Source organism: Tiliqua scincoides, chromosome 1, assembly GCF_035046505.1.
Source record: "Tiliqua scincoides isolate rTilSci1 chromosome 1, rTilSci1.hap2, whole genome shotgun sequence".
Lineage (NCBI taxonomy): Eukaryota > Metazoa > Chordata > Lepidosauria > Squamata > Scincidae > Tiliqua > Tiliqua scincoides.
The window spans coordinates 66,762,761-66,790,173 of NC_089821.1; the positions used below are offsets into that span (position 1 = coordinate 66,762,761).

At 47.3% G+C, this 27,413-nt stretch overlaps 2 protein-coding genes across 4 annotated transcripts; one reads left to right on the forward strand and one right to left on the reverse strand.

Annotated features, from left to right (window-relative positions):
* Positions 1-2,134: 2,134 nt before the first annotated feature.
* TMX2 (thioredoxin related transmembrane protein 2) lies at positions 2,135-13,135 on the reverse strand. Its single transcript, XM_066630964.1, has 8 exons — positions 12,879-13,135; positions 9,967-10,027; positions 8,766-8,879; positions 8,180-8,256; positions 7,214-7,320; positions 3,846-3,911; positions 3,512-3,641; positions 2,135-3,263 (listed from the first exon to the last, which is right to left on the reverse strand). Exons 1-8 carry the CDS (start codon positions 13,065-13,067, stop codon positions 3,117-3,119), a joined length of 891 nt encoding a protein of 296 aa, XP_066487061.1. The 5' UTR covers positions 13,068-13,135; the 3' UTR covers positions 2,135-3,116.
* Positions 13,136-13,456: 321 nt separating this feature from the next.
* Positions 13,457-19,147, forward strand: MED19 (mediator complex subunit 19). 3 transcript variants are annotated; one of them, XM_066636069.1, is made up of 5 exons: positions 13,457-13,674; positions 15,825-16,081; positions 17,349-17,445; positions 17,585-17,679; positions 17,870-19,147. In XM_066636069.1, exons 1-5 carry the CDS (start codon positions 13,467-13,469, stop codon positions 17,936-17,938), a joined length of 726 nt encoding a protein of 241 aa, XP_066492166.1. In that variant the 5' UTR covers positions 13,457-13,466; the 3' UTR covers positions 17,939-19,147. The 3 variants fall into 3 exon arrangements, with proteins under 3 accessions (XP_066492166.1, XP_066492175.1, XP_066492184.1); XM_066636078.1 differs by having other exon boundaries at positions 13,457-13,671; XM_066636087.1 differs by lacking the exon at positions 13,457-13,674 and adding an exon at positions 13,855-13,974.
* Positions 19,148-27,413: the final 8,266 nt, after the last annotated feature.

Consider the following 27,413-nt stretch of genomic DNA (forward strand, 5'->3'; position numbering starts at 1 on the left):
AAGAACCTGTGGAAGCCTCTCTGAGGCTCCCAATGGGGGCTGAAACCATGCTTCCGGTTTGCCGGAAGCAGTTTATAGCGTCAGGGAGCCTCACAGAGGTTTCCCCAATGTGGGAGGAGGTCACGTGAGCCTTTGGTGAGTGGGGGGGGGTTGAAGATTTCTGCACAGGGGGGCAGCGATAGCCTGTGGGAGGGGCACCATCTTGGAGCTTTGCCCTGGGTGTGGGGCTGCGGAGGTCCACAGCTGACCACACCACCATCAATCCACCTACATTCTGAAAATATACTGATTCACAGACATGCAGCTGATGACAAGAATACTTCTTGCAAACGTAGTGTGATGTAAGAGCTTTTGGTTGGGGTGGGTGTTTTGATGACTGATTCAGTCATCATCCCTTGGCTATTGCACCTATCATATGACCTTAACTGTAGGCGAGCAGCTGTGGACATTATGCCATACAGAGGCTCATTTCCCTCTCAAGATAGCTTAGGGGCCCAATCCTAACCAACTTTCCAGCACCAGGGCAGCCGCAGTGCAGCCCCACAATGCATTTGTTCCCTTACCTTGAGGAGGCCTCTGTGACTGTCTCCCCACCACAGTATGCTATGCATGCCCCATTGACACAGCTGCACCGGCATTGGAAAATTGGATAGGATTTGGCCCTTAGTGAGCAGTTATCCTCTCATGTAGAGTAGCTTTTAGATCCTAACCCCTCCATGTTCTCCTCTTCCATTTCCTTCCATCATTTTATAGTCTCCATAGAAAAGTTGCTGTTCTGATTTCCTGATTCCTTCTATACATTTGTATGTGCTAAACTGCTGTTACAGAACATTTATTTTTCACATTTTTATTTCACCCTTCCTCCAAGGCTCTTAGGGTCCTGTACATAATTCCTCCCCTCCTTTTGTCCTCACAACAACCCTGTGAGGTAGGTGAAGCTGAGAAATAGTAACAGGCCCAAGATAGTGACATAGGCACATCATATAAAGAGCACAGAGCAGGACTTACACAGGAGACTAGGCCAAGAGATTTTTTTTTCCCTCTTTCTCCAACAGCATCCTCTCAGACATTGTTAACTTAACCATTTTATACTTAGGACCTCTCATTCCTTTTTCCCATCAGCCTACAATTGTGTATCTAGAGCAGAAAGCAGCTGCTCTGCATTACTACACTGGCTGAGCAGCAATACCCTGAAAAAGCAAGGTAATTTATTGAGACTGTTACCATCAATATGATAGTCTTAAGCTAAAAACTATGCTGTACTGTATCAAGGCAGTTTAAAACGGCTTAAGGCTGCAATTCTATACAAACTTTCCTGGGAGTAAGTTCCACTGAAAACAACAGCAGTTCCTTGTGAGGAAACAAGTAAGATCTAAACATGTAATGGGCTGGAAGACCCTGAATATGACCACAGGCAAAACTGAAGGATCACATCTGATATGATGCTGGAAATCCACAAAGCAGCCCTCCAGAGTTACAACTGTAGTAGTTGTAACTACTACAACTCTAAACTGGCAGCAAGGTCTGTGTCTAGCTAAGATGGGAGAGAAATAGATGTGTCCTCCTACAGTAACGAGGCCCACAGAAGGAATAGGCTTAGGCCAGCAAACTAGGAAACTCGCAACTTAGTTTTCAAACAAGAGCCAATAGAAGGAATCGTGTGAGGCAAGATACAAGTGCTAAAGTTTAAACAAACACTTGTATGATGCTTTGAGCATTCAAAGTGCTTCACATATTGTCTTGACATAATCCTTACAACCATCTTGTAAAGTGGTATCATTCTTTGCATTGAAGCTGGGGAGCTGTAGCAAAGGGGGAGTAGGTGGCCTGAGGCCACTAAGGGCCTACTTCTATCCAACTTTCCAGCACTGATGCAGCTGTGCCAATGGGGCATGTGCTGCATCCTGCAGTGGGGTGGCAGTCATAGAGGCCTCCTTGGTAAAGAAATGTTTGTTCCCTTACCTCAGGGCTGCATTGGCCCTGGAAAGTTGGATTGGATTGGGCCCCCAGCAAGTTCCTGGCAGAGATGGGATTTGAACCAGTGATATCCCGATTTGCAGCTCAGTCTTACCCACTATGCTAAGTTGAACTAGTTGTTCAAACTTCATCTAATGAAAACAAAGAAGGCCCCAGATAAATACAGTATTTCCAGGTTTATTAGAGCCAACCATAAAAGACTGTTAATAAAAGCATGGGATGAGGAATATGGTGAAATAGAACTCATTTCTATCCATTATCAAATTTCCTGCATAAGAGGTAGAGTCAACACCAACGACAGTTCCCACTTAGCATTTCGTACAGTATGAGAGATGGATGGTAGAAACAACAACCTGTCCAGTCACAACTGTGTTACTTAGGGTAGCAGCTGCTGAACAAGAAGTCTTTTAGGGTTGCACTTACTGACATGGGAGTATGTTCAGACTCAAACATCTCAGTTCTGGCCCTTAGCTAGATGTCTAGCACTTTAGGATCTAAACTTCAGCAGATGAGAAGAGACACAATTAGGAGGCCTGTTATCACTATGATAGAGGGCAATATGTAGCAAGTGGTAGAACTCAATTATCACTGTCTCTTCTCAGCCAGGAAATAAAACTAGATAAAAATCAAAACTTAATTGGAGTGAGATGTCTGATTGGGGGGGGGGGGGGAGAGAAAGAGGAGACCAGAGGTTGATTAGGTTTTCCACTGAACCAATGTGTGTTCAGGAGAGGATGCTCCTTTGTCAAGGACCCACCATCAAGTCATTGCTTTTCAGTAGCTCCTCCTCACCTGCAGAGAAGTCTGCAGCCCCTCACCCAGCTGTTCCAAAACAGTCATAGAAACTGGCCAGAGAGAGAAGAATGGTCTCCTCTTGCTAGTTCTAAACTGCTCAAACTATCCCTAACCACTCCTGGAAAAAGAATCAGTGACAAACATTCACAGAAACACGTATAGGCCAAGCAGCCACCAGTAGACATGCACTGAGTCCAGGAGGATAAAGACTCCCCACCGATTCTATGCATCTCCCTGCACCAGCATCATTGGGTGGAGACAGATTCTGGCTGGTGCCCCAGAGAGATGTTTGGATGGACATGAAGAAAAACAGGAGCTACAATGTTACAGAAGCATGGTTCAATCTATTTGTCCTTCTTGCTCTCGCCATTGGAAAGCTCAGCAATAGCTGGTTTCTCCAAGGAGTCTTCAGAACTCTCATCAGCCTGCTTGGAAACTTTCTTGGCTCTCTGGTACAGCTCATTCAGGTTGAATTCTCGGATCACATTCTCCTGTGGTAGAAAGTCAGATTAACATTGTGTTGTACCCAGCTCATATCCTCCCTAGTTTTATCAGTACAAGGCTAGCATTCTTGTGCAGACAGTCAAGCTACTTTCAGAATTTGGGGATAACAGAGATACCACCAGGGGTCTGTCAGGTACAGCTTTGCCTGGATGTGTGCACACATCAAGATGCCCTTATGGATGGGGGGGGGGCGGGGTGGGAAGAACCATACAATGGACTTTTATATAGGGCTTACCTCAGAGAAGTTCCATGAGACTGCTCGACCCTTTTTATCAATCTGTGGCCGCCGCATCACCTCCTTCCCACCTTGGAAAAGGATTAGAGTGGGCAACTGCTTGGTGAGAGGAGAGGTGCTGACTTTGTACCTGTAGAAAAAAGCAAAGCACATGAACACAAAGAGAAGCTGATCTCTCTCCACCCACCAGAAGAACAACAACAACAAAAAATTTATGGTGCTACAGATCACAGCCAGCTAGAGAAGACACATCAGCGCTCCTTCCCACAATTTTCTAGCAAGGTCATCATATTCCCTAAAAAGTCCCTACAGCAAAGTCTTCTGATCTGCTTACCTGGTGCTGACATCAGGGTAGCGGCCTACGTCCACCTTTCCAAAGTTCAGCCCAGTGCAGTTATATCTGGTGAAATACAATAATGGTTAGTATATAGCAGGGGTATATGAAACCCTTCCCCTGGGGGCTGGGGATAAGAATAGGCCCTCAGTTTGGCTGTACTTGTCGTAAGAGGCGACTAAACAGCCACCGGGTAGATGGGGCTCGTCAGCTGGGAAGGCAGCTCATCTGAGAGAAGGAAAACTCTGATCCCAAACCTCCACTGCCTTGTGGCTACATCCAGTTATGGAAAAGGCTTCAGGAGTCAACCTCGAGGCAAAATCCGGAGCCAGAGTCCCTGAGGCAGTTCATGGCTGAACGTTCTGGCAACTCCTGCGACGCCGCTGGAACCAACCGTATTGGCCTCTGCCTTTCCATTGGACCATTTCAGCGACGTGGAGAGGGGGGATTTGCTGCATGGGTAACAGCCTATCCTCCATACCTACTTTACCCAGGCTTCGCGCACTGGAGAGGACACTGTTCCAGAACCACCATTCAGAGCGTGACACCATAGTCTTCCGAGACTGAAGGATGCCAACTCAATAGCAGGGGTGCCCAAACCCCGGCCCAGGGGCCACTTGCGGCCCTCGAGGTCTCTCAGGGAGCCCCCAGTCTCCAATGAGCCTCTGGCCCTCCAGAGATTTGTTGAAGCCCGCACTGGCCCAATGCAACTTCTCTCAGCGTGAGGGCGACTGTTTGACCTTTCGTGTGAGCTGTGGGATGAGAGCTCCCTCCACTGCTTGCTGTTTCACATCTGTGATGCAGTAGTGGCAGCAAAGGAAAGGCCAACTTTGCTTTGTGCAAGGCCTTTTATAGGCAGTGAGCTATTGCAAGACTGTCATTCATTCTTATAAGTTCATCTTTAATATATTCATTTATGTAAACTTATGTAAATTTATTCAAATTTTCAATGTAAATTAATTCTTTTTTTTCCCTGGCCCCCGACACAGTGTCAGAGAGCTGCTGTGGCCCTCCTGCCAAAAACTTTGGACACCCCTGGTATATAGGAAGAAATGCCTCCAAACAAGATACAGCTATTAATGCACAAGGAAAACATAGATGGTTATCTAATCAGTCACTTCAAACTGCTCACTTCTCTCTAGTTTTAACTGCCACTGTAAGTACCAACCCACTGAGAGGCAATTTATTGTTATGTTTAGTAGAAAAGGAGTAGCTCTTTCATGTAAGCAGCAGTTGTCCCAATTTAGCATCTCTTAGGAGTAGAGATTTGAATAAATTGAAACACATTGAAGTAACACCATCTATTGGCCATTACTAGAAGCAACAGGAAAAACCTATCTGCCACCAACAGTTGACCAAAGAGGCTGAATTTGGTTTCTTATTTGATACAGATGTGCATGAGCTGCTTGAATGAAGGACTGAAGTGTACATACCTTTTAATGCTAAAATAAGCTTGTCATACACCCCCCCCCCCCCGCCTGGAAAATTGTCCTCTTGGTGATGCACAAGCATTCTGTCTGGCCTCAAGTATCAAGCAAATTGTTCCCATGCAAACATATACATAAATGAGTAAGGAAGCCCAATCATTTACTCCAAGAGACTGATTATTCCCCTCTGTGCTTTCAGCTTGCAGACAAATACCAAACTGCACACATTTACTGAAAGAGGACCTGACTCAGGGCCCAATCCTATCCAATTTTTCAGGGCCAATGCAGCCATGCCAATGGGGCATGCGCTGCATCCTGTGATGGGGAGGCAGTCCCAGAGGCCTCCTTCAGGTAGGGGGACATTTGTTGCCTTAGCTCAGGGCTGCATTGCGACTGAGCTGGAAAGTTGATTAGGACTGGGCCCTCTGTCAGCAATGCATAAATTCAAAAGTGAAGGGGGTAGTAAGATAAGAGACAAAAGCTAAATGCTGTAGGTTAAGTTTAAGCTATGCTTCATTTACTCCCCCCTTCTGTCTTTTCTTATCTTAGAAGAATGTTTTGCCAATTGACTTCAGTCTTCTGACCACCTGACAAAGCATTCTTCTAAGATGCCACACAGTGAGAAGGACAGAAGAAAATGAGCATTAAAATGTGTACTTAAAACACCTTGCTGTTTTCTCAGAGCAGTTTGAACTTGAATGTATACTTGAATGTTAAGTATACAATAAAGTGGTTTGGTTAAGGAAAACCAAAGGGTGGGAGGAGTTAGGTTTTCAAGGAGAACTCTGCCTCTGTACAGCTAAATGCAAATGTAATAAGAGGCTGACCAAAGAAAGATATTTTAAGTGTATTGGAACAGGCTGTGACAGCTTAGTAGTGAACAGGGAAAGGGGAACTTTCCAGATACTTAAAGGTACTTTTACTACTTCATATGTTTTGGAGTGTTTCACAGATTAATCACAGGCTGGGTGAAGAAGTATTTCCTTTTGGTCTGTTCTAACTCTCCCACTGTTCTATTTTAGTGGATGCCTCCTGTTTCTGGTATTGTGCAAGAAAGAAAATAACTTCCTTGTATCCATCTGATGTATAATTTTGTATGTCTCAATCATGTCCCCACTTAGGCCCCTTCTTTCTACATTGAAGAGCCCCCAAATGCTGCAGCCTTCCCTTGTAAGGGAGGTGTCCCAGCCCACTAATCATTTTATTTGCTCTCCTCTGCACTTCTTCCAGTTCTACTATATCTCTTTTGAGAATTGGTAACCAGAACTGGATACAATTAGATATGGCTGGACACAATACAATAGATCAGCGGTGCTCAATAGGTGGATCGTGATCTACCGGTAGATCGCGAGGCAAAATGAGTAGATTGCGGAGTGCTGACCCCCCCTTCAGGTGCCTCTGGGAGGAAACGCCGGGAGTAAGGCCCATTGTACTCAATGGGGCTTACTCCCAGGTAACTGTGGCTAGGATTGCAGCCTCACAGCCTAATCCTAGGCATGTCTACTCAGGAGTAAGTCCTGTTATACTCAGTGGGGCTCAAGGTACACCAACATACATTGTACACATAAATGTTATATGTTATGATGGCGCGAACATTGTAAAATAAACTCTGGTAGATCTCCGGGCCTTGCTGGGTTTCAAAGTAGCTCTCGAGCCAAAAAAGTGTGAGCACCCCTGCAATAGATTATCACCATCAATGTGTACAAAGGCATAAAAATATTGGTAGCTTTATTGTCAATTCATTTTTAAAATTATCCTGAGCATAGAATTGGCCGTCCTTACCACTGCTGTACACTGGATTGACCTTTCAATGAGCTGTCCACCAGCACCCAAGTTCTCTGTCCTGATCCATCACAGACAACTCAGAACCCATTAGTGAATATGTGAAATTTTGATTTCTTGTCCTAAAGTGCATCACTTTAATAAGAGCGAGTCACTTACTTGAGAGACAAGTCAGCATAGATGGGAGCAAATGACTGACACTCATTGGACCAGTTAGCAAAGAATTCCACGATCCAGGTTACCCTCCTGTCTCGTGCTAATTCCTCCTGCAGAAGAGGAAGGAGATTGCCTTACTAAAACACACATATGACATTATTAAGAATATTTATGTATCACTTTCCAAACAGAAAGTCAACCATCTATTGTGAGGCTGAACTATCCATCCATCCACCAGCCCCAAATAAACAGATCAGTTCTCACAATCCAGAAGTACAGAGTTCCAGAAACAGAAGGCAAGTACAACACAGCAGGTCACTCCATATGACCCAAACAAGCAAGTAAGGCCACATGCAACAGCATATCCTTATCTTGGTCCTTGCACATCTCTTGTTGAATTTAAGGTCAACTGACAAGATCTTGCTTCAAGCACTGCCTTGCTCTACAGATAAACTTTAGCTAAAATTTTATACACACTTTCTTGGGAATAAGTTCCACTGAATTCAATGAGACTTCTGAGCAGAATTTTGCATAGGATTTTGTTGTTTGAAGAGCTAAGGGTAAAGTCTTTTTTTAAAATTCTAAGTAGCAGTGACATTTTGCCCACTTCCCAATCATGTCGATTGGACTACCAGCAGAACTTTTATTTGAGTTTTTACATAGAAATGCTCTCTGTTTGTTGATTTTTGTGCTCTTTTCATATATTGTTAATCATTTAGTTGTTTAAACACTGTCTTGTATTTTTTTTAAAAAAAGGCTGGTTAAGTTGTCCGGTTTGTTTTAAAAGGTACACAAAGCCAGTGGTACTTCAAAACTCTCCATTCCAGTACTGTAGCTTGATGCCCCCAATATGCCAAGGCACAACTGTGAAATTCCAAGCCACATTCATAATTTGGTCAAACAAGCCATTATACCAAGTTTGTCCATTTCATCCAAAAAGAACTGGTATGCAGAGTAGATAATACTCACATCTATGGTTTTATCACTGAAATATTTGATGTATTCAGGGCCCAGGTACAGAGGTGGCTTGCAGGTCATCAGAAACACTGAAAATGCAAACATGAAGCACTACTTAACAGTATGCTGGAATGAGTTCTATAGTTCTCAAGAGATTCCCACTAGGGCATTGACCTACCGACATAAAAATTGCTCAGACCTACAGCTGTTCCCATCTCTCAACTCAACCAAATGGAGTATGGAGTTCACTACGGTCTTCAGTTGCAGTGTGGGAAATGGCATGAGGTTTCCTCCCACTTAGTACAAATCTGGGGTATCGCCCATCAGGCCATTCTAAATCCAGAAAAGGAGCTAAATTTTTGTCTTGTGGTAACCCAGAATTATAAGTAGGAGATGGAAAGCTACTGTGATGTTCTAAAAGAGCTCATCTTCACTTAGCCTGTGTCTTTCTCCTCTCTAGAATTCTTGTGCATGAAGCCTATGGCCACAAAATCAAAACAGCCAAGACCTATTTTGAATCTAAAGTTCAGTTACTCTTCACATCTAGGGAAACCTGCACAAATGGCCCAACATCAACTGCTTGCCCTGGAAGACTCACCTAAGCAGAGGGTTAGGTACAGCAAACCCATTCGGATGTCAAGGCGGAAAAAAAGGATAACGTTGGCAACTTTGCTGAACATGAAGATGTTTCCTACGTGTTGGTCCACCGTAACTGGAGAGGAGAGCAAAGAATTACTAGTGCATCTGCATCACTGCTAGGCCCAGGCATTTCTACATCATGGTGGTGTTTCAAGTCCTTATTTGCTTACACTTTGGGGAAACAATCTGCAAAATGTATTATGCACCATTTGCAGTGTCCATTTTAAAAAACCACTGATACTGATACTTTGCAAGGATTGTGAGAACTTCCTTTTGTATTTTATAGTATCGGTGATAAGATTCTACCCTTAATTTATGAATACAATTTCTATGGAGATTAGCATTGGCTTGAGAGAACTGCTGATGCGGTCCTTCCACCATGTTCCCCAGGACTACTTGAGATCTCCATGCCCTGAAGAGAGGAAAGAAGACATGCTCAGGCTAGAGGGAGCTTGTAACGCTGACTCCGATAAAGGGCAGCACTGGTCTGAGAGTTTTATTATTGTACTGTATTTTTTTAAATGTTGTAAGCAGCCCTGGGAGCCTCTTCAGAGGTAGAAAAGCAGGATAGAAATCCTTGGACAAATAAATAACAGACTCAACAAACATCTGTGTAAAACTAATGAATTTCTTACTTTTATGCCAGTAGGTTATTCCTGTTTTACAAATCCTTTCATCTTATCCAACCACTTCAATCTCTGGGCCCCCACCTTGGCCTAACACATCTGGACTGTCCTTTGCTTGACCTCAAGCATAACACATCAATGTTTCGCTAATGAAAGCTTTTCCCTTGACCACCATATCTTTATAATATGGATAAGCAAGAGAAAACAAAAGAAGTATGAGCCACTCCTCCAGCAGGAATGCACAGGGAAACTTGATAGTTTCAATAGAGCTATTGTGAGAGGCAAGATCCCGATAGCCATTAACCCTAGAGGCTTTCACATTTTTAGGTACCTTTCAGGTCTGTGTGGATTTACCTTATAGAGGTGGCCTTGTACCATAGACTGGTACACACACACCTTATTCTGTGCCAGCTATTTGCTTGACTTTATCAATTACCTAAGAACTTTCCATTCAAGAAGCCCTCCAGAACTGAGTCCAGAGTAAACTTGACTCAGAGTAAACTGAGTCCAGAAAAAATAAATAGCATTACTCACTGGATCTTCGGTTCTTCATCATTACAATGGCACTGAGGAACATAAGGATCTCCACCTCCCGCTAGAAGAGAAAAAGGGAAGTGCGTAGGAGTACATCATTGGCAATAAAGGACACCTGTTCTATGGGCAAGTAGGTCACACTCATTCACTGATTAGATACAACACCCTTTTAAATATCACCAAATGCTTCATTCCTTAGCCAGCCACACCATTGGTTTTGAAATATGTTCCACCAGTTTACCCTGAACAGACATTAAGCTGACCAACCTGTAATTTCTCAGATACTGCAGCAACCTTTTAGAATATCAGTTTTACTTTGACTGTCTTCCAGTCCTCTGGCACAGAAACTGATTAAAAGTACCATATCTTTTTAAGAAAATCAGAAAGCTTTCTTGCCTGTATTGTATAGCTTCCTTGATCCCACTTGTGAGTCATGCTGGTATCCTCCTGTATGTGGTGGTGCCTTTCTTAATAAATGGCACCTATTCTAACAGACATGTGGTTATTGTAATTTTAAATAACTTTCACGCACTGGGGATATTTGATCCTCGACTTTCCCTTCCAGTTTCCTATTTACTAGTCTCTTCATTTTTGAAGAGTCTCCACTTTTGGAGTCAAACATATCTGTGCTAGACTTTTTCTTAAGCTTTCTAGTTACATAATGCTGAACTGGATAGTACCAGGGTCATTGTTCGCTATCTAGTTCAGCAACACTTACATCTGCACTGACTTCCTGTCTACTACTGGATCTAAACACACTGCTGGTCTTTGCCTTTGAAACCCTCTAGCCTTGCCCCTTCTTGCTTCTCTGCTCCGATATCCTGATACACTTTGGTCTGTGGTCTCTAGTTCTCTGACACCATTGCCTTCAGCCACACAAAGGTCTCCTGCTCCCTCAAACTGCTCCATTTTTTCTTTGCTGCTTCAAGCTCTTGCCCAGATCTTACTACCTTCAAATGCTGCCTCAAAACCACCTTTTCCATGAAAACTTTGGCACTACCCCCAATCGCTGTACCCTACTTCAACTAGGGCTGCAATCCTATCTACACTTCCGTGGGAATAAGCTCCATTGACTATAATGGGACTTACTTCTGAGTAGACATGCATAGAATTGGGCTCTAAGTTGAAGTATGCATACATGGAATAACTGTCGATTCTTTCCATTTACTCTGGCAACATGCCCCTCCTTTTCTGCTCATCTCACTTGTGTCCTTTTTAAGATTAGGACTATGTTGGAGACAGGGTGCCGACATATATTATAAAGCAAGATGTATGCTCATGGTGCTTCATCAATAATAATTTCCTAATTACTGAAGATTATAATTATTGAACAAAGAAGAAATTGCCAATGAATGTGTCAGTAATGCTGCTCCCAGGCACTTTCACAGCAGGTCCATTTATCATTTTGTTTCAAGAAATAAAAAGGAGAAGAAAGCTGCCTTATATTAAGTCAAACTACTGGTCCATCCATTGTGGACACTGACTGGTAGCACTCTCTGGAGCTGCCATGTGTAAGTAATGATGTGATGATGGAATGCTGCCTGGGGTCATGGCATCCCTGTGACCCCCCCCCCAGCAATGCGACTGCAAAGATTTCAGATTGAAACACAGGCACCTGTTTTGTGGGTTCAAAAGAGAAAGCCTAGAAATAAATGTTTCCTTCCTCCCTCTCCCAGAACATGTATGGGAGATGCATATGACCAATTTGTTTCTATTTTATTATGTTTTAGAACTATGTTTTCTACTACAGCTCTTTGTTGCAAAAACCAACACTTACAAGTCAGTAAGATATACAAGTGCTTTGTGCTGAGTCAGGGCCTGATCGTGTCCAACTTTTCAGTACCGGTGCAGCTGCAGTGCAGCCCTGAGGTAAGGGAACAAATGTTGCCTTACCTTGAGGAGGCCTCTGTGACTGCCTCCCCACCACAGGATGCAGTGCATGCCCTACTGGCACAGCTGCACCAGCACTGGAAAATTGGATAGGATTGGGTCCTCAGACCTATCTAGCTCATCTAGATGGGTCCATCTAGCTCAGTGCAATCTACTCTAACTAGCAGCAGCACTCTGGGATAGGAGTCTGTTCCAATGGTGCATCCAAAGCCTAAATGGAGTTGAGAGTCCAGCCAGATCAAACACTGGCTAAAGGTCTGTGTTCATCAGAGGGTACAACTTTCTGGGCAGATACCTGAATGCTCACTACAGCTAGCTGTGATAGCACCCTCTGCAAAACCAGGGAGCGGGCAGGAGGCCCACAGAGAGCTCTGAACACACCTATATTCTAGGGCAGCGTTTCTTGTTCCCCTACACCACTTTTCCTGTTCTACCTATTGGAAATCTCACTGGAAGGGACCGGTGTCATTGCCAGTTACTTCTGTTTTGGGAGGCCAGATGCAACATGACTGGTAAGAGGCTATGAGACGGCTTTTCAGGTGCACAAAAAGCCAGCTCTGGGGCTCTGCCTGGGAGGTCGAACCTCCCACTGCTGCTTGTGATGTTGTGTTGCTGGTCTCGCTTTCAGGCAGTGGGGGTCTTGTGTAGTCATGGACCAGGGAGGTGCGGTGGGTGGGGAGGCAGGACATCCCCACCGGAGCCCTTCAAGAAGCTCCGCTGCCATGGGAGGCACCCACCACCCATGCGCAGAGCATAAGAGTGTGGAGAGTGCATGGGTAGTGGGTGCCTCCCACGGCAGCGGCACTCCTCGAAGGACTCCTGTGAGGAGGCTCTGCCTCCCCACTCACCAGAAACCACCTCACTACCACTGCTGGCACAAGGGCCACTGGCTGAGCAGCGCTGCTGAAGGGCCCCACAGCCTGGCACCGCCCGAGCTGCGGGGGCTGGGCCTGGAGCCACCGCCCAGCCCCACCGCCCCCCCAGGCCGGGGCAGAAGCCGGGCAGACGGAGCAGTGCCTCACCCAGTCGAAGTCGCAGGGGTTCCCATCCTCCCGCTGGCTAGGCAGCCCGTGGCACAGCGGCGGCACCTTCCGCACCAGCAGGAAAGCGGCCGAGAGCAGGAGCGAGAGCGGGTAGTAGGGCTGGGCCAGCCAGCGGCAGATCCCGGGCACCGAGTAGAGCAGCGCCAGCAACGGCGCCAGCACCGCCATCTTCACCTCGCTCTGACAGCACGGCGCGACCCTACCGCCGTCAACCTCCTGCAGCTCTAGCCGTCACCGTTCCCTCACAGCCATTGGCTCACGCGGCCGCCAGTCAAAGAAAAGGCGGGGCTTAGAGGGCCTGTCGATCGACTCCGCCGTCTCTATTGGCTCCTCAGGACCCAAACAAGATATACTCTGTGGCCTCTCGGCGCTTTCCGGTGACGTCATAGGGCTATTCCAAAATACGTCATGAAACACTCGGTCGCTAACCAATTAAAATAGAGCGGGGCTTCCCGCGACGCTAGCCAATGGCGGCCAGGGGACGGTTGCCCGCTGTCCAATGAAAACGAGGCATACGTAAAGGCTACGGAGCGCCCAATGGGAGGAGATTTCGTGGAGCACGCCGGGATGATGGAGAATTTTTCCGCTCTCTTCGGAGGGACAGAACCGCCTCCGCCTACCACAGCCGCGGCGCTGGGCTTCGGCCCCGGAAAACCTGGAGGCCCCGGTGCCGGGCCGCCCCCGGTGCCGACGGTGACCCCCGTAGGGGAGGAGGCGGCGCGCAAAGCGGCAGCTGCCAGCGGCCCTTTCTACCTTATGCGCGAGTTACCAGGTAGTGGCTGTTGGGGGCGGGCATCGGGGGTCCCTCAACCAACCGGCGTGTAGAGGCGGGTGTTCCGTTTTTGGCCAACGGCCTTTAGAAGACAGAGCTACGTCACAGAGCTCTGGACCAATAAGGAGGCCGTGTTGCGCCTGATGGGTACGTTCCCCTTGTCAGTTCCCGCCACCAAGCGAAGCTGGGAACTTGGCGGAAGCGTCGCCTGTCCTGACATGAGTGGTGGACAGCTGGCGGGGCCAATGAGGAGCCTCGGAAAGTGTTGGGGTGGACGGACCGGTTGCCCGTCTGACAGTCCTGGTAGGAGGAGGCGGAGGTGGGATGGAGCCCCTCTGGCTGCTCTCTAGAGGGCTCGCCAGTGTCCTCGCCTGCCCACAGCACCCGCCGCCTCTCTGGGTCCTCCACGCTCCAGGCCTGGGCGGCTTCTTGAGCCCTTTCCTGAGCAGCTGTGACTGTCCAAGGGAGCCCCAGGCAGGCTACTGCCTGCTCTGCCGGGGCCTCAGCCTTATTCCAAGCCTGACTCAGCTAGGGACGTGCGGTTGGTGGGGAGGCAGGTGAGGCAGAACCTCCCCACAGGAGTCCTTCAAGAAGCACCCACCACCCATGCGTTGTGAGGCAAATGAGGCAGTGCCTCTCCACAGGAGTCCTTCGAAAAGCACTGCTGCCGTGTGAGGCACCCACCACCCACGCGCTCTGCGCTTTCCACACTCTCATGCTCTGCGCGTGGGTGCTTGGGTACCCCACACGGTGGCGGTGCTTTTCGAAAGGCTCCCATGGGAAGGCGCTGCCTCACCTGCCTCCCCACCCACCACACTTCCCTGGACTCAGTCCATTGTGAGGAGCATTGTTGTAGGGCAGTGTTTCCATTGTTGTAGGACAGTGTTTCTCAATCAGTGGTGTTTGTGCCACCAGTGGTACTTGAGGTGGTGTCTGGCAGTACTCGTGAGACCCTCAGGCCGCTGCCACCCTGGCAATGAGACCTGCAACGCAGGGCAACAGGCAGGAATAGGAGGCTCGGCTTGGCAGACAGAGCTCCACTGCGTGCTTTTCATGTGCTCAGAAAAACCCTCCCATCCACCCTGAATCTGCTTACCATTGTCTGGTCTCAACCTAGAAGTAATTGGTGATGATGACATCACCAGTTGCATCCAGTGGTACTTCCATGTGAAGTGGTATAGTAAGGGACAAACATTGAAAAATGTTGTTGCTAGGATCCTATATTCTGTAGTTTTGAATCTACAGGACAGTTGGTTCCCTTATAACCTTAATCTGTGCTTGTTTGCATAGAAGTAAGTACCACTGAGCTCAAGAGAGTGTACTCACTTAAAACTGCTTAGGGAGACCAAATTTTCAGGGCTTTTGAAGCAGGTGTAAATTTTATGTCAAACTAGATAATTGTGGTTTGAATCTGTCCTATTTCATTTTGGATTATCATGGGTTCTTGGAATTTTTGATTGTGCTTAAAAAGTTTTGTGAACCTTTCAGTTCAGCACTTGGAGAATTTTGGTGTTGGAACAGTACAGCAGGGCCACGAGAGTACTCTTTGTAGGATGAGGCTTTCATGTTAAAACATAAATCTGATTTCTATTAAGTTGGTGAAGTTCAGAAGAGAACTTACATTGTAGTCCTGTGTGTGTTTGCTTAGAAGTAAGTCCCACCGTGTGTGTTTGGAATTGCAGTTTTAGTCCTAGAATTTGGACTGTAATCCCATGCAGTTTGCCTAAAACTGAGCCTTGCTGAACACACTGACTAGTGTATCAGAAAACATGCAGTAGGATCAAGCTGTTAGATCTGTTTCCTTGTGCTGTTATAACATCACTGTGTATGACATCTGAGAAAGTGCTCTTGCACCATATTCTCTCTCATCTAGCTCTATAGATAGCACATGCATTTTTTGTAAAGGCACTGCACTGCAGGCCTGAATGTACTGGAGCCAAGGGCATATAGGGTATTGTGATAGCGTGAGGTAAAAGTTGTTGAGTGGCTGGTAGAGAAAGCTTGCTTGATTTCATATCTGGGTAAAGGAATTGGCTGCAACTTAATGATGCCCCACTTGAGAGTTTTGCTTGGCAGACCTGCCCAACATCTGAACATTTAATTCTGACAAGTTCAACACAATGTACATTGCCATGTTCCTTGTTTTTTGCCAGGCACGACTGAACTAACAGGGAGCACCAACCTGATCACCCACTACAACCTTGAGCATGCCTATAACAAATTTTGTGGGAAAAAGGTGAAGGAAAAACTCAGCAACTTCCTGCCTGACCTGCCAGGGATGATAGACTTGCCAGGCTCCCATGACAACAGCAGCCTGCGTTCTCTCATTGAGAAGCCCCCCATCTGTGGGAGTTCTTTCAACCCTATCACTGGTACCATGCTAACAGGCTTTCGGCTCCATGCAGGCCCGGTAAGTTAGAGATGGGGGCTGAAATTAAGGATTGGGTGAAGGAGGGAACACTTTGACTATCAAGGAGAAAAGACAAAAATGTGACTATTAAGCACACATGGGTGAAGCTGTGATAAGTCTTGGGAGATGACATAGATATCAAATCTGGGACTGTGAATTCTCATTGGATGGGGTAGATTTGATGTCCTGGGATTAGGTTTTGCATACCTTGGATCTATCTCTTTTGCTGAGTTAGGCAGTAAATAGTAGGTGGGCAGAGCCTGGGGAAAGATCCCAGACAGAAGCTAGTTTGTCATGGAGAGAAACTACCTCTTTGAGGAAGGAGTGTGAGGAGAAAGCCACAGGCATTCCCTCCCTGTTATTATAGAGCAGGGTTAAGCTTGAGCTGAACTCCAGAATTAATCTCCCACCCCAAAGCATTTCTGTAAGCATAGCTTCCTTGCAGTATTGATGGTATAAAAGATAAGAGGTATTACACTAGGGAGCCTCCTGTCAAATGTACTGTCTTTGCTGTGGTGCCTCAAAGCATCCCTAGAAAGCTTGTAAAAGGTACTGACTCAAAGATGATAAATTTGAGCAGAGATGGAGCCAGCTCCTTGGCAGATGACTTTGAATGTGCTTGTCCCTGTGTAACAGGATCCACCTTGTCTGCAGAGCTCTTCCTATTGTGGTGTAGTGGCTAAGAGGTTGAGCTGTGAATTGGGACATCCCTGGGCTGAATCTCACTTCTGCCCTGAACTTATTAGGTGACATTGGACAAGCCATGGCCTCACAGCCTAACTCCCTAGCTGTAATATGGAGACATATACCTTGCTGGGTTGCCATAAGGAAATACATGTGATGGGCACTGCACACTTAGAAATCCTCTACAAATGCTTATTATTTATCTTTGTTATTGCTATTCCTCTGACTCAGAGTGTTCCTGAAACGGGTATGGAGGGTGGTAGCAATGGAGAACAGACAACAGTCTGTAAGTGAATCAAAGCTTCAGAGCTGTGTACAGGAATTTCAGGGGGCTGGCAGGGAGAGATTTAGAACAGCTGTACTCCCTAGCCCAAATGAACCCTAGGAGTCCTGAGTTGCCAGCAGACTGAACAGTTAATTGAACATAGTTGGAACGGTTCCCTTCAAAGTGGGACCACCTAACCTAAGGGACTGATTTCTAGGCTCTTTCCTTCTGTATTGCACCTCTGGTTATCCTCTGCAACAACAAGTGGCTGTGGTGTTCACTGTACTAATGGATCTCTTTGTTTTTGTACTGCCTCAGCTGCCAGAACAGTGTCGATTAATGCACATCCAGCCGCCTAAGAAAAAAAACAAGCACAAGCACAAGCAAAACCGTGCTCAGGATCCTGTCCCTCCAGGTAAGAAATTTCCTTTTCTGACCATATACTGGTTGGCCCTCCCTCAGATCTGCAGCCCAGAAGCCTAAGTCATTGCAACTATTCCCCCACCCAGTGTGAGTGTCTGATGCAATGCAATTGCTTCTCTCTCTTCTGGCAGAAACTCCTTCAGATTCTGACCACAAGAAGAAGAAGAAGAAGAAAGAGGATGATCCTGAGCGGAAAAGAAAGAAGAAGGAGAAGAAGAAAAAGAAGGTGAGTTGATGAGACCATGTCACACCCCAGTCTCCGTGTGTATAACCCAGTATAGGAGAACTGACCAAAATGGAGAATCCTGCTCAGATTTTGGCATTGGATCTTGGACGTCTTCTTCTATCCCAAAACTATTTCACAGGCTGCTGTCTTTAGGATTTCTATCCTCATTAGTGTCTGTCTCTTTCCTTAGAACCGGCATAGCCCTGAGCACCCGGGAGTGGGCAGCTCTCAAGCTAGCAGCAGCAGCAGCCTCCGGTAAAGTCCTACCCAGCAATATGATGAGGAGAGGTCTCTGGGAAGATGTCGCAGGTTTGCTGAGAAGAGGAAGTGACACAATAATGGAGGAACCACTGCTGACTTATGGAGCCTCCACCTTATGGAGCAACTGCAGAAGATGACCATTAGGTAGAACTTCTGAGACTCCACTAGCCTCTGTGTAGGGAATACTGACTTTGCCTGGGACAGGATGCAGGCTGGTGTCTCTGCATGGGAGTCTTACCTATTGGTTTTTTGTACAAAATGATCCTGACAGAGTTGGGATGTTTCTCTGTTTCATGTTTTAATTAAATCTCTGTTGGAGAAGATGCTAATGAATGAAGGAATCCTGACTTCTGGAGCCTCTTTCTCCTGGCTTGCAAACCACTTTTTAATCCTCTGCAATTTATAGATGATGAGCAGGTACTCCAAAAATGCTCTTTGTTGTGGGGCATGGCCCAAGGCTAGTGGATGAGGTAATAAACTGGGAAGAGCTTTTCTGAATGACTAGACACTTTCTAAACTGGGGAGGAGAAAAGGCAGAATATTAAAGTGGGGTGTGGAGCCAAGACCAGGTTAGATTTCATTTAACAGGGTTTAACCTTGCTGGCTGATAGTAATTAGACCTACTGAATGGAAAACTGAGTAGGAAATGCTGCCCATATTCCTTTGAAACCAGAAGCATTGGAGAGTCAAGAAACTACTTGTTTTGCTACAATGCAAATTTGAGAAGAACCACACATTCTCTGTAGTTTTCATTCCAAAAGCTCATCAGGTGATGCAGATGACTTCCTAACTAAGGGAATGAGGGCTAGCTCACTACTTAAAACCTCCTTCCCAAGAGGGGGGGAAGATATGAAGACATTTATACTTGGGGAAAGAGGCACTGGCTGCTTACTAGGAGGGCAATGAATGGCCGGGAAGAAAAGGTTTCAATAGTTCCCTGCTCCTTAGTGTGTTTGGTCTGAAGTTGTCCAAAGATGCTTTCCCTGAGAAGCAAGCCCTTGGACAACAGCATCCTACAACTACATACTGATAATGGCTCTGCAAGCTAATATTTGTTGCAAGTTGAAGATAGTCCATATGATAGGATAAATTGGACAGCTTCTGTGGAGAATTTATATTACAGTAGCCTGGCTCCTCTCATTGACCTTGCAACCACTGTTCTCTTAACAAATCTTTGAATTGCAACTTAAAGCAGTTTCTTCATAAATGGTTTTTCTTTTATTGCTTTAAGAAAATGGCAGGTTATGGGTTCCATACTTACTGCAAGAGGGTATTGGTTTCACCTCCGGGCAGCACCTCCCACACGGGCTACCTGCCCTACCCTACCTAGGAGAGGCCCGCTAGGCAAGGGGGGGAAGTACGGCGAGGGGAAGGGTGAGCTCCCAGGCATGCTGAATGGACCCCAACCCCACCTTTTCCAGTTTTACAGCTTCGCAGGCCCCCCCATGGAGGACGGGAACCTGCAGTGCCTGGGGTCACAGCCCCAAGGTGGACGGGAGGAATTCCAGGACCCACCTGGCACCACAGTTACTCCAGTGGGACATGGGCCTACCATAAGTCAGTATGGGCCAGTCCAAGGGGGGGGGGAATGTCTGTGCTGCCCCAGGTCCAAATTGAGGCCATGGTGCGACGGATCCTGGGGAAAGCCAGCAGCCCCGGTCCCACAGGGGTCACGAGGAAACGTAAACGCCCCCCATCATCATCCAGCTCCGATTCCAGCAGCCCTGAGAGGGACCCCCCCCATAAGAACAGCCCCACTGGATCAGGCCATAGGCCTATCTAGTCCAGCTTCCTGTATCTCACAGCGTCCCACCAAATGCCCCAGGGAGCACACCAGATAACAAGAGATCTCATTCTGGCGCCCTCGCTTGCATCTGGCAGCCCCCCACGCAAGCGGCATAAGGCCAAGGGTCAGACAAACCCAACCACCACAAGCGCACCAAGGAACCCAGCAGGGCAGCCTTCTCAGACCCCTGGGAGTCAATCACCCCTGACCCGTCTGAGGACTCCAGGGAGGAGGGGGAGCTCACTGGTGATGATGAAGGGCCTCCAGCAGAAAGTGGGGGCAAGCTTTTCCCTTTGGACTTGTACCCAGGCCTAATGGCCAAGCCAGCAGGCATCCTGCACTTAGGTAAGGAAGGGGAAACAGAGGCAAGTGAAGCTTCAGAGCCTTGCAGACCCAGCTCCAAGTTCCTCCATCCCCAGAAGGCCACTGCCAAGGCTGTGGTTCCCTTCCCAGACCCCTTCAGGCAGGCCCTAGAGGCTGAATGGGGGGCATCCACCAGGTCCAGACGTACCCCACACTCTGCGATAAACTCTATTGTCTGCCAGCTGACGTTATGGAGCAGCTGAAGGTCCCAGGCATGGAGTCTCCAGTTGCAGCACTATCTTCCTCAGCCATGCTGCCCTCAGAGGGGGAGGGGGGGCCCCAGGGACCCTTGCGACTGACGGGTGGAGAGCGCCCTCAAGGGGGACTTTGAGGACTCTGCTTTAGCCATTAGGGCATCAGCTGACCCCTCCATTATGGCAAGGCTCTTATGGTCTGGGTGGAGGACCTGATGGCCTCAGACAAGTCCCTGTCTAGGCCCACATGTAACACCCTCAAGAAGTTGTCGCTAGCAGCAGCCTTCTCAGCAGATGCATCCCTGGAGGCCATGCAGTTCAGTGCTAGAGCAGTGGCTGCAAATGTAGTGGCTAGGAGGAACATCTGGCTCCGACACTGGGATGCAGACCAGGGTTCCCAGGCACGTCTGGTAGCCTTCCCCTTCACGGGGTCCAAACTGTTTGGTCAGGCCCTTGACCTCTTGCTGGTAGAAAGCAGGAACAAGCGTGAGGTGCTTCCCTCGGCACACAAGGAGGCAGGCAAGTCAACAAGGCCAGGCCGGCCCTTTCGTTCACAACGCCCCACATTCAGACCTAGAGGCTTATTCAGGGACTTTGCCCCCCCGCAAATCTCTATGGGCCAAGTCTAAATTCTTCCCCAAGTCTCGCCCCCCTGCAGGAGGAGATTCTTCTTCCTCTTCCCACAGGGCCGCCAAGCCCACCCAGTCCACACGACGGCGGACCACGGACGGAAGGCCCCCAGATCAGATGACGCCTCCTGCACTTCGTGGTGTATTGATGCAAGGTCACCACAGATGCCTGGGTGCTGAAGATAGTGACCATGGGCTACTCTTTGGATTTCAAGACCAAGCCCGGGAACCACTTCTGGAGGGTGCCATGGTACAAGGTACAGGAGAAGCACTAGTGCATGCGAGTGACGATTCGCCACCTGCTGGACATTAGAGCAGTCAGCCTGTCCCGCAGGCATAGAGGGGCAAGAGAGTCTACTCCACCTTCTTCCTGGTCCCAAAGAAGAACGGCAGCATGAGATAGATCCTCAACCTCAAGTGTCTGAACCAGTTCTTCTGGAAGTGCCGTTTCAAGAGGGTACGTGGGCCTGCTCCTGGACACTACTGAGTACAGGGTCTCTCTGTCCCCAGAGAGGCGCGAGAAGATGTGGCAACTTCTGGAGGCACTGCTCGCGACACAGCAACAGGATTTGCTGATGCTAGCCAGGCTGTTGGGCATGATGGTGTCTTGCCAGGACGTTATACCATGCCTGGCACGCTTCCATGCCAGGGCGCTCCAGAGATTCCTCCTGCGCTTTCAGCAAGAGATAGAGAACAACGTCCACTACAAGACCTCATCCCACCCAAGGTCAGGAAGGAGCTGGTGTAGTGGAGGAGGCGCTCCAAACTGGCAGAGGGTTCCCAACTCTGCAACCCGGAGTGGACAGTGATCACCACGGAAGCCCATGGTGGTGGTGGGCCCACGCAAGGGGGCGGTCACCCAGGAAGCCTGGTCCAGGGAGGATTCCCGCATGCACATCAACCTGCTGGAACTCAGAGCCATCTGTCTGGCGCTGGGCAAATTTGCCCACCTGATCCAAGGCCAGCAAGTTCTAGTGTGAATGGACAAAGTAACCGCCAAGGCTTACACGAACAAACAAGGAGGCCTATGATCCACAGCCCTCCACAAAGAGGCGGCAGCCATCATCACTTGGGCTGAAGCCCATCTCGTAACCACACAGAGCAAGTGGCCGGAGCGGACAATGCCGCAGAGGATTGGCTAAGCAGGCGGCGGATCCTGGAGACGGAGTGGCAGCTAAACCCACGGGTCTTCAGCCTGGTGAGAGAGAGATTCAGGACCCCCACTCCTGGACCTCTTTGCCATGAGAGAGAACGCGCAAATCCAAAGGTTCTTCGCAAGGGTCCCATAAGAGGGGGCGGAGGCCATAGACGCTCTAAGCAGCCCCTGGCCTCAGGGTCTTCTGTATGCCTTTCCGCCAGTTCTGCTACTCCAGCAACTCCTCAACAGAATCAAGCAGCTCCGGGCCGAAGTCATTCTGATCGCTCCCAGGTGGCACAGACGTCCATGGTTCCCAGAGCTCCTACGCCTGTCAACACAGAACCATTGGACATTCCCACTACAGCAGGACCTCCTGCTCCAGGGCTCGATGGCACATCCTCAGCCACACCTCTTCAATCTGACAGCATGGAGGTTGAGTGGAGCATGCTAGTCAGGCTGGGGTGTTCTGACAGGGTTACGGCCACCTTGCTGGCCTCATGTACGTCCTCCACTAGGAAGGTGCCAGTCCACCTGGCGCAGCTTTATTAGGTGGGCGGAGGCTAGGGGGGGTCATGGCTGGGGTAAAGCGTGTCTTGGCCTTCCTGCAGGAGGGCCTGGACAAGGGTCTGTCCACCAACACACTCAAGAGGCAGGTGGTGGCCCTCGGCAGCATGCTGGGAGCAGGCTCAGGGGAATCCCTGTCATCCCATCCTCGCGTCCACAGGTTCCTGAGGGGGGTGGCACTGCTGAACCCTCTGACGGTACATAGGTTCCCTAGCTGGGAACTGAATAAGGTTCTGGAGGCCTTTGCTCAGGCACCCTTCAAGCCTCTGGCCTCACATTCTAGGTTCTCTTCCTGGTGGCGATTACCTCAGCCAGGAGGATCTCAGAGCTTGGGGCCTTGTCGGTCAACCCCAAGCTGTGCATTTTCCATAAGGGCCAGGCCACTGCTGAGGAGCAGGGGGGCATCAGGTCTTTTCCTGCTTGTCGAGTCCGGACTGGGGAATACCATGGGACGCCCCCAACGCGGGAGGAGTATTCGTTCATAGAGGTTCTGATCCTACCTTCCAGGAGGAGGGGCATCCCAGCAGTAGGAAAGCCAGCCTTCCTTTCCCAGAACTGGAATTCTCAGGTAAGAAATTCCTACTTTCTGTGTTAAAAGGCTCAGGGGTGGGGGTGGAGCAGCTATAATGTTGAATGCAATAACTAGTAATTCAAACAGCACCTTAAAGCTCTCTAGAGCTATACCATTCTGTGCTTGCTTTGGTGTAGCTAGCAAGCTCTCAGTAGTTTTAGACTAATATCACAGTAACCATGCCTGATTGGCACTTTAATCCAGCTTGAATTTTTGTTTTTTTCTGACTGAATATCATGCATGTGGATTAAGGGTTAAACCAGATGTATGTGTGCAAGAGAGAGAGAAACCAATAGTAGCGGGGGTGCAGTGAAACAACCTGAAAACAACAGCAGAAGTATGGAAAAATGTTGCTGCTCAGGGTAGAAATTGAAGCTAGGGCTATGCATAGCATTTTTAAAAGACTGCTAAAGTTTCTTGCAACCCCCCCCCCCCACTGAAGTTTCAGGCCATTTCATATACTTCCCCTCCCTCACTGCTATTTGTCAAAAAAGAAAGGTAAGGGGTCAAAAACATATGTGCCTGCACACCTTAATTTGACCCTTGAGAAGTAGTATTAAGGTATGTGTTATTCACTCTCGCATGTCCACTCCCTGGATTAGAGGAAAATGAAAATGGGAGTTCTCCAGTCAGTTTATATGCTACTTTGTTTATACAAACAGTTTATATACTATTTTGTTCAGTAGGAAATTTTGAGGGTACCTTGAAATACTAATTTATGTCAAACTAGTGCCCAGAGCCCAGATGTAAGAACTAAATATCCTCAGTTTTGGACACATGTATGCATGTGTACAATCCCCCAACACATGGTACCTATAGACCAGGGGTGTCCAAACTTTTTGGCAGGTGGGCCACATCATCTCTCTGACACTGTGTCGGGGGCCGGGGAAAAAAAGAATTAATTTACATTTAAAATTTGAATAAATTTCCATAAGTTTACATAAATTAATATACTAGAGGTGGAACTTATATGAATGAATGAAGGTCTTGCAATAGCTCAAGGCCTATAAAAGGCCTCACACAAGGCAAGGCTGGTGTTTTTTTTTGCTGCCACTACTGCGTCACAGATGTGAATCAGCAAGCAGTGGGAGGGACCCTCATCCCACAGCTAACGTGAGAGGTCAAACAGTCGCCAAACAGTCGTCCTCATGCTGAGAGCAGTTGCATCGGGCCAGTGCGGGCTCCAGAAAGTTTCCTGAGGGCCAGAGGCTCATTGGAGACTGGGGTGTCCCTGAGGGCCGCATTGGGAGTCCTCAAGGGCCACAAGTGGCCCCAGGGCCGGGGTTTGGGCAGCCCTGCTATAGACCCAAGATGCTGGCTAGGAGGGCAGTGTTACAAATTAAGGCTAGAAGGCCTAGCAATGCAAGAGGTGTGTCACGGTACACATTACTATGCCAAGTACAAATCGGAACTAGGTCTGGTCAAAGATGCAATCAGGGTGGATGTGACTCACTGCTAAGGTAATGAATAGCCCAAATGAGATACAGAAGCACCTAGAGAGAATTACTTTCCATAACGAGCAAGCCACTCCTAGTCTCTATGATCTCAAGCTGAGGGAATTCATTGGCAGTGTTGATTCGAACAATGAGAAAGGAGCTGCCTTCTGAAACCTATCTGTTGACACATAGCAACTTTTCAAGTCTGTTACACAATAGGCAGGCAGACTCCCTGAACACTCAGCTTAGAAGTTGGACCTGGATTTAGAAGTTGCCTTACTACATCAGGAGATGGGAATCAGCCACACCCACTGACTGGATTTCACTTTCATTTGATTTCTGTGTGCTTCTGCCTCTCTTGCATTGCTGGGCTTTCTGTCTGTACACGCAGCTGAGAACAAGATCTTTGCCAACTGACAATTGCATCTCTTGCCAAAAAAAGTATGACACAGCTGTTAGTTATGAAGACACTATCACACTGTTGCTTTTGTAGTAGTATTGTGTAGCATGGCTACTCCTTTAGTTAACTTTTTTCTGTTGGAAGAAGGCTGTAGTGCTGTGTCAACTGTACAGTGCATTTTTCTTTCAAATCACACTGTTCTCTCAATTGTTGTTTCTCTTCTCTGCACCCCTTTCTTGCTAGATAGCCACAGTTCTTTTCACCCACCCTCTTTCTTTGCCTCACTGATGTGTCTGCCCCTGCGCTCATAAAAGCCCTGGTAAGTCAGCCCAAGTGTCCACATAGTTTTGCATCCTGTTTCCCAGTGCAGCAACCATGACTACTCTAGCAAATTCCATACCCAGCCCCTGAAGGCAACAACCCTCCCCTGCTTTGTTTTTCAGCAAGTAGTATAAAGCCTCCAAAACTGGAGGGTTCCATATTGCTAATGGAGTAATAGACATTGATACAGCTCTTTCATACATTTGTAGCTTTTGGTAAAATATCAACTGGACTGCAATTGGTGGTGATGAATGCCATGAATTATGCAGTTTGAAGTATCTTTTTGTTTCTTCTATTGCCCATCAGTTTCATGTGGTTGCCTTTTCTGCAATTTTGAAGCTCTATTCCTTTTTAGTTACTACCAGTGCACATCCACAATCACATCATGCTTCTCTGTAAAAAAAAAAAGTCACTAGCCCTTTTAGTCCCATTCCTAATCTACCATGAAACTTGCCTTTTTCACTACTGTTATCCCCCAAAGTTGATATTTTCATTGAACTAACCACAACTGAGCTCTCCTTCAGACCTAAGAATAGATGTGAAATTTGGAATTTTTTTGGCCCTGTGTACATCACTTTCTTATACTAAACTTATGTTGCCCTTTATCCAGTTTGGAGAGACATCCCCTTTACTAAGCTCAGCTGTGATGTCAAAGTCAGGTCCACACCCTTAGCAATTCAGATGCAGGCAGTTGTACAGGTATAACCTAATTACCCACAGATTTTTCACCTGCATTTTTATCTCAAAGTGATGAGAGAGGCCCTTTAAATTAAAGGGGGAAAGTAGTTAATTAGGTTATACCTGCAAACTTCAAAACAGTTTAACATAGTATGGGTTAATTCAGTAGTACGTAGATAACAGTGTGTACAAGAATCTGACAGCAGTCCATAGGGGAGTAGAAATGTCTTCTGTATGAAATAAGAGGTTTCTTTATAAATTTAACTCATTGTTATGTTCAACCAATTCTATTGTAGTTAGAAGCAAAGGCAGATATTTAAATGCCAGGGTTTAGGGAGCTAATAAGGTATGGGGGGGGAATGAGAGAGAAGGTTCATGTTCTTTTTTTAATCAACTATATCAAAAGTATGAACACTTAAGAATTTTGACACACTAATTTGATGTTCACTTTTGTCTGACAGTGTTTCATTGTGTGGGCAGCTGTTTAGTGCACAACAGGGTCAAGCACTTTCTAGATCAGAAAACTAAGGCTGTGCAAATGGACTGTTAATTATGTTTTTTCCACAGGCAAGCAAGAAACAATAGCAGTCACTAACACTGTCAGACAGTAACAGATGCTGAGACTAGGACTGGCAGGTTGTAGTAACTGCGCAGTGGCTCTCATCTGTTCTAGTAATTAGCAGGCACCACTACCAATCATGTATATAGCACTTTTAATTAGTAAAGTGCTTTACAATCTGTGTTTACCCTCACAACAACCCTGTGAGGTAGGTCACTATTTTACCCCATGTTAAAATGGGAAACTGAGGCTACCAGAATGATTTCCTCAGTGAGCCTATGGCAGAGGTAGGAGTTGGGTTCCAGTCTCCTACTTACTTCCTAGCCCAATTCTTGAAAGCCAGTGTAGCCACGAGAAAGGTACTGCCTTGGGAATGTGACCATGTCCTGAAAAAATGTTACCCCCAGGTCTCGCTCTATAACCATAGATTAGAAATGCATTTTTGTTGACCCGTTGTTCCATAACAGAATTATGACGACATACTAACCAGAAGAAAGCAGCTTTACTTTCCTCCAAACTATTAGTCATGTTGCCAAAGCTCCTGTCCTACAAATTTTCATGAAACTGTGCCCCAAAGGCCAAGGCCACAGTCAATCCAGCCCATATTTATTGTATTCATGCTATTCTGTGCTGTGATTGGAAAAACATGACAACCTCAGAAGCAGAAGATCACAATTCAAGTTGTTGACAGTGCAAAAGGAAAAAGCATACAAGTCATATAAAGAGGAGCTGGGTGTGCTTAGGTCAGAGAGATTCCTAAATGATGCAGTGTTCAAAACGTGGCAGAGGTCAAAGTTGGGGGGACCATACAAAGAAATTGATTTAGCGTTTTAG